We start from the raw sequence: 6130 nt of genomic DNA, 5'->3' as shown, positions 1-6130 counted from the left end.
CCCGTCTCCCTCTAATAAAGATTCAGAGCATAAAAACTTAAAGGATAAATCCGAGACTGACAGCACTGGCGGTCACAATAAATTAGTTTCGACCACTGCAACAAGTTTGACTACCAGCACATCAGAGATGGTTTTGCTCGGTACTGCAGTAGTTCATATTAGAGGGAAAAATAACAAATTTTTCAAGGTTCGATCGGTGATTGATCCAGGTTCTATGACGTCATTAATTACGCAAGAATGCAGTAAACGACTTGGGCTCGTACCTACCCAGACAGACTCAACGTTGACTGGCGTGGGGGAGAAGCCTATGCTAGAGGTTGAAGGGGCAACCACTTGTGTAATCAAGCCAATTTTTTCACCGTCACCTGCCTTAAGTACTACCGCCCTGATAATACCGCGCATCACCTCGAACCTACCAATTGCACCAGTGCCAAAATACCTTCGCGAAAAATTTAAGGATCTTACCTTAGCCGATCCTGACTATTTTTTACCTAAGGAATGCGAATTTTTGATTGCGGCTGATCTCTTCCCAAAACTTTACACTGGCGGCAGAATTGAATTTGGTGATTCTGAGCCCACTGCTTTAGAAAGCATTTTTGGTTGGGTGATCACCGGAAAATATCAATGCCACACTGTAAGTCCGCGGACTACATTGTTGACAAATCTACATGATCAGACCGACCAGCTCTTGCGAAATTTCTGGGAAGTAGAAGAAATCAAGGTAAAAATCCCTGAAAACCCGGAGGATGAATTTTGCGAAAATTTGTATAGAGAAAAGCACCATAGGGACCCGTCTGGTCGCTATGTTGTGCCAATTTTGCTCAAACCAGATCATGCCAAACTCGGTGCTTCGTATGATCTCGCCCTTTCACGTTTTTTGAGCGTCGAAAGAAGATTAGATAAAAATCCTGAATTGAAACAGTCATACTCTGAATTTATGACGGAGTATGAAAATTTAGGCCACATGGCTCCCGTACCTGCATCTCAGCAAGGAAAGGCGGAATATTATATTCCACATCATTGCGTCATCAAACCATCGTCAACTAGTACTAAAGTTCGAGTAGTTTTTGATGCTGGAATGAAAACTACTTCGGGCGTTTCGCTGAATGATATTCAATTTGCCGGGAAAAAATTGCTCCCGGATATTATTGATATTTTATCACGTTTTCGTCTTCACAAAATTGTATTTTGTACTGATGTATGTAAGATGTTCCGACAAATTTTAATTTTACCTGAACACCGAAAATATCAACACATATTGTGGAGAAGTGATAAAAATCAGCCCATTCAGGAATTTGAATTAAATACCGTTACATACGGACTTACTAGTTCTCCATTTTTGTGTAATCGCACGGTAACATGCCAGGTACCCGAGGACTACGAAGAAATATATCCGGAGGCGGTTGATACTTTCAGAAAACAAACCTTTGTCGATGATATTTTAGATGGTGATGATGATGTGCCCAAAGCCGTCAAGAAGAAAGACGACTTATTGGAAGTAGCTAAAGCAGTCGGCTTTACGCTACTCAAATGGGCAAGTAATAGCCCTGAGTTTTTAGCGACCCTCCCCCGGAATGCATTGAAACAACTTTTGATATCACTGATGAAAGTGATTTATTAAAACTCTTGGGCATGCAGTGGCAAGCCACACAAGATTTTTTTTCATTCAAATTCACTGTTTTGGATCCAGCGTATACAAAACGTGGAATTTTGTCCACATTTGCCAGAATTTTTGACCCCCTTGGGTTCCTTGCTCCTTTGACAAGCAAAATAAAAATTCTGTTTCAGAGACTTTGGATAATAGGTCTAGACTGGGACACGTCATTGCCCAGCACTCTGAAATTAGAGTGGAGCCAAATTTTTGAATCGCTTCCGCTCCTCTCTAAACTTCGGATACCACGCTTGGTGGTGATCCCAAATTATACCCGTGCAGATTTGATCGGCTTCTCGGACGCTTCATCGCTAGCTTATGGAACAGTGATATATTTAAGGACCGAAAACTTGGAAAATCGTGAAGTAAAGGTCTCACTGGTGCTAGCAAAATCAAAGGTAGCACCGGTAAAAACAATTTCGATACCTCGTCTTGAATTGTGCGGTGCTGTCCTGATGTCAAAGGCACTCGAAAAGGCTCATAAAATGTACAGAGATCAGATTGAAATTCAGAGTAATGTCACCCTTACTGACTCGGAAGTGGTTTTATCTTGGTTAAAAACATTACCTTGTACTCTAAAAACATTTGAAGCGAATCGTGTCACTTACATTCTGGAAAGGACGGAGCCGCAGATGTGGCAACATGTTTCGACCGACCAAAACCCAGCTGATATAATTTCGCGTGGGTGCCACGTTTCTGATCTCATAGACAATAATTTTTGGTACCAAGGACCAACCTGGTTGATGAGGCCCATGGATGAATGGCCCATAAAAATCCTTACTACTACGCATCAGAATGCTAAAGAAGGCTTGAAAAATAACCAGGAATTTACTTGTCTATCTACATTGCGCCTCCAGTATGATTTTTTAATGAATAACTATTCATCTTGGACCAAGTTAAATCGAATTACAGCGTGGATTTTACGCTTTTCAGTTAACTCACGTCAAATTGACCCCGAAAACAGGAAATCGGGTGAATTATCTGTCCTTGAACTAAGAGAAGCTGAATTTGCACTTGTGCGTATAACCCAAAAATTGTTCTTTGAAGACGAACTACGAAAATTGAGTAAAGGGCTAGTATTGTCTCGCTATTTACAAAAATTAAACCCTTACCTGGATGAAAAAAATATCCTCAGGGTGAGGGGTAGATTGACTAATGCAGATTTGCCAGAAGAGCAAAAGCATCCTATTTTATTGCCCAAGAAAGCAAAATTGACAGAACTATTGATTGATTCTTATCATCAAGATTATTTGCATGTTGGCCCGAGAACGCTTCAGTCGTTACTAGCTAGACGTTACTGGATAATTTCGGCCCGTCAGATAATTCGATCTCGTTTGGCAAAATGCGTCACTTGTTTTAGAGCAAACCCTCGTCCATTGAACCCATTGATGGGAGATTTACCGATAGCTCGTGTCGCACAAGGTCGTGCCTTTATATCCGTAGGAACAGATATGGGGGGCCCCTTTTGGACCAAAGACACGTCGCTTCGAAAAGCTAGATTTGTAAAATCCTACATATGCCTCTTCATCTGTCTTGCAACAAAGGCTGTTCATTTGGAACTAGTATCTGAAATGACGACACCAGCCTTCCTCGCAGCTCTTGATCGATTTACAGGTCGCCGTGGCTTACCACGTGATATTTACTCGGATCGTGGGTCAAACTACATCGGTGCTAGGAATTATCTGAATGATATTTCTAGATTCTACCGCAAACCTGAAAATCAAAAAGAAATTGAGGCCTACTGCTCTAAACAAGGAATTTCTTGGCATTTCCTGCCTGCCCAAGCTCCAAATTTTGGTGGAATTTGGGAGAGTGGGATTAAATCCACCAAACATCATTTAAAAAGAGTGATTGGAGATCAGAGACTGACTTTTGAAGCCTTCAGTACCGTTTTATCGCGAGTTGAGGCCATATTAAATTCAAGGCCCTTGTGTGCCCTCTCGGATGACCCCACAGAAATCGATGTTCTGACTCCGGGGCATTTTTTGATCGGGGCACCTCTCTTAGCACGGGCAGAGCGCGATCTCTCAGATGTCTCCCTCAACCGGCTGTCACGCTGGGAATTATTGACAAGACTTTCCCAGTCATTTTGGAAGCGCTGGCAGCGTGACTATCTCCACACTCTGCAGCAACGCGCCAAGTGGAATGTTCCCACGCGGAACCTGGCTGTTGGAGATATTGTCATTATCTTAGATCCGAACTGTCCTCCGACGCACTGGGCGCTCGCCCGCGTTCTCGAACTTTGTCCAGGACGAGACAATGTGGTCCGCGTCGTGAAGGTCCGGACGTCTACCGGCGAGTACACGCGCCCGGTGAACAAATTGTGCCCCCTTCCCGCGGCGACAACGGCCGAGGAGGAAAATGAGGAAACTGCCGCTGGCTGACTGCAGGTTGAGCAGTCAGTCTCCGCCTGATCAAAGATATCGGCTTGTAAATATTATTGTTGTACATGTAGCACACTGAAAGTGCAGTATATAGATTATTAAGGTTCACTTTAAAACAGATTCTTGATTACCATAGAACTACCTCCAATCAATATTGGAAAATTTTTTAAGGAAAATTTTGGTGAGGGGTATGTTCCGTATTGGCTATTTTTTCGATTGATATTGCAGCTGAAATTGAGAGCAAATAGTTTAGCTTTCAGCCGATAGATCGCGTTGAGATCGCCGGCCTGAGAGCTAATAATTTGTACCGTTTTCCTCATTGATTTTGCTCAATTGAAGTCATCTTTCCTGGACCTTGCTACTTGCCAGATAGATTGTTGGCATTTTTGACTAAGTAGCCTTTGATTTATTGTGTGTTGTATTGTTAGCACTAAGTTGTTCATTTTATTCGCGAGAATTGGCGAGCTTTAGTTTTTGGTTGCCCGGCCACTGATTCCTCCTAATCAGTGTCTCTGGGACGAGTTACGTAGAGCGAGAATCCCAACCCGGCGATAGCTAGATTACAGACAAGTTGCGTCTATTTAGCTATTGTCACCTCTTTTGAAGAGAGGCCCGGACCGGACACTGTTGCCTGAGCACGTGCTCCGTGTTTCGTCAGAGTTTTTGTGATCAACCTTGGAGTCCTCAAGCCAAAGCTAAAAAGGCATGTTGAGCCTATGGTTTTGAATCTATGAGCCAACTCCTCGGTGCGATCTTTTGTTGAGTCAATCTTCGAGAGACCCTTAAGACAAGACTAAAAAGGCTTGTTGCGCCTAAGGTCTTGAACCTATAAGGGATCACCTCAAGTGCGACTAAAACCCCCCTTTTTTGAATGCTCGCGAATTCTCGCGAGTGTTAACAGGTGAACCACGTTGCGGTCACCTATAGCCGATTTTTTGTATTGAGCTGCTAAGAAGAGAGCTAAAGTCCAGATAGCCTTGTTGCGGTTTCTGGCACTTATTTTGAGTTCTTATTCGTCTTAGTCTGGGGGAGGAAAATTCGTGTTTTTGAAGTTTAGTCAGACTGCCATGTTGCGGCATCTGACCCCAATGTCTTTAGTTTTTTCGGGTCGAGTGTTGCAACTATGATGATATACAATTTGATTAGTTTCGCTCTTCAATGCTACTGCAGCTAGAAGCAGCTTTTGTTCGTTGTTTTATTCTGAGTTGCAACCTCACCCATCTTATTGATTTTTGATCAATTTTGATTTAGGTTCTTAGCGAACATTTTCCTATACATTTTCAGAGACTTTAGGCGAAATTGCGAACAAAATTATCTGGAAAATTGTAAGGAAAAATATTCAAAAGTTTACTAGGAAAGTCGTGTTTTAACATAGGCAATCTGGCAACGCCTAAAGGTTCATACGGCGTTTTCCCTTAGCGTGGCAGTGTAGAACAGCGCACCACGGCACTTTTTTTGCCAACGCACGTTAAATCACAACCGAGGGGTATGATCCAAACGAACACTCTAGCGGCTGGTGTACGAATATTCCATTCCATTATTCCGCTAGTCGTCGCTCAGAACTCCCTCCAAAAATCCGCAGCAGGCGCAAGTGTTGAGGAGCGCGACGAACTTGTATCGGGGCGAGTGCAGGTGCTGGCTGAAACAAGTTAAGTGAAAAAATTACTCCGGAGGGTCGGAGGGTCCGTAAGCTCCGCAAAAGCAGCAGGCAGCCGCGGGGACCTTTGATTCGACTTGTTCATCGTTATTTAACTGATTTTTATCCCCTCCCCTGCCGTCCTCCTCATACCGACAGTTAGGTCGCCTCCCTTATCCGCGCCTGATTATGCCATGAACTTGATCTAAAGGAAATCACCCTGTGCACTTTGGTGAAGCACGCACATACCTAGCCCGAAAACAATGAGCACCGAGTTTGACAACAGATGTGGTATTCTGCATAGCCGAGGACTAACAATAGCGTCTGGGGCGGAATGGGCGAAGGGCCGGGGATTTGGGGTGGGGAGGCTTGAGCTAAAACCGCGCAAATTCGGGGTGGATCCCGGGCAGATGTGCGGTTTTCGCTTAGCGGGGTGGAAGGGTAGGCATGTGTGTGGAG

The 6130-nt window shown here is 43.8% G+C and overlaps 2 protein-coding genes across 2 annotated transcripts; both read left to right on the top strand.

The window, feature by feature from the left end:
* The first annotated feature begins 214 nt into the window (after positions 1-214).
* On the top strand, positions 215-1621 carry LOC140225064 (uncharacterized). Its single transcript, XM_072302552.1, has one exon. It carries the CDS (start codon positions 215-217, stop codon positions 1619-1621), a length of 1407 nt encoding a protein of 468 aa, XP_072158653.1.
* A 1481-nt stretch (positions 1622-3102) lies between these two features.
* LOC140225063 (uncharacterized) lies at positions 3103-4035 on the top strand. Its single transcript, XM_072302551.1, has one exon. It carries the CDS (start codon positions 3103-3105, stop codon positions 4033-4035), a length of 933 nt encoding a protein of 310 aa, XP_072158652.1.
* The last annotated feature ends 2095 nt before the right edge of the window (positions 4036-6130 follow it).

Source organism: Bemisia tabaci, chromosome 7 (genome assembly GCF_918797505.1).
Source record: "Bemisia tabaci chromosome 7, PGI_BMITA_v3".
Classification (NCBI taxonomy): Eukaryota; Metazoa; Arthropoda; class Insecta; order Hemiptera; family Aleyrodidae; genus Bemisia; species Bemisia tabaci.
The sequence above is the reverse complement of the archived record's forward strand: the minus strand, read 5'-3'. Positions and strand labels throughout refer to the sequence as shown.

What these genes read in the sequence shown, in the direction of transcription:
- LOC140225064 (XM_072302552.1), top strand. Translation starts at nt 215, where the DNA reads ATGACGTCATTAATTACGCAAGAATGCAGTAAACGACTTGGGCTCGTA.
- LOC140225063 (XM_072302551.1), top strand. Translation starts at nt 3,103, where the DNA reads ATGGGGGGCCCCTTTTGGACCAAAGACACGTCGCTTCGAAAAGCTAGA.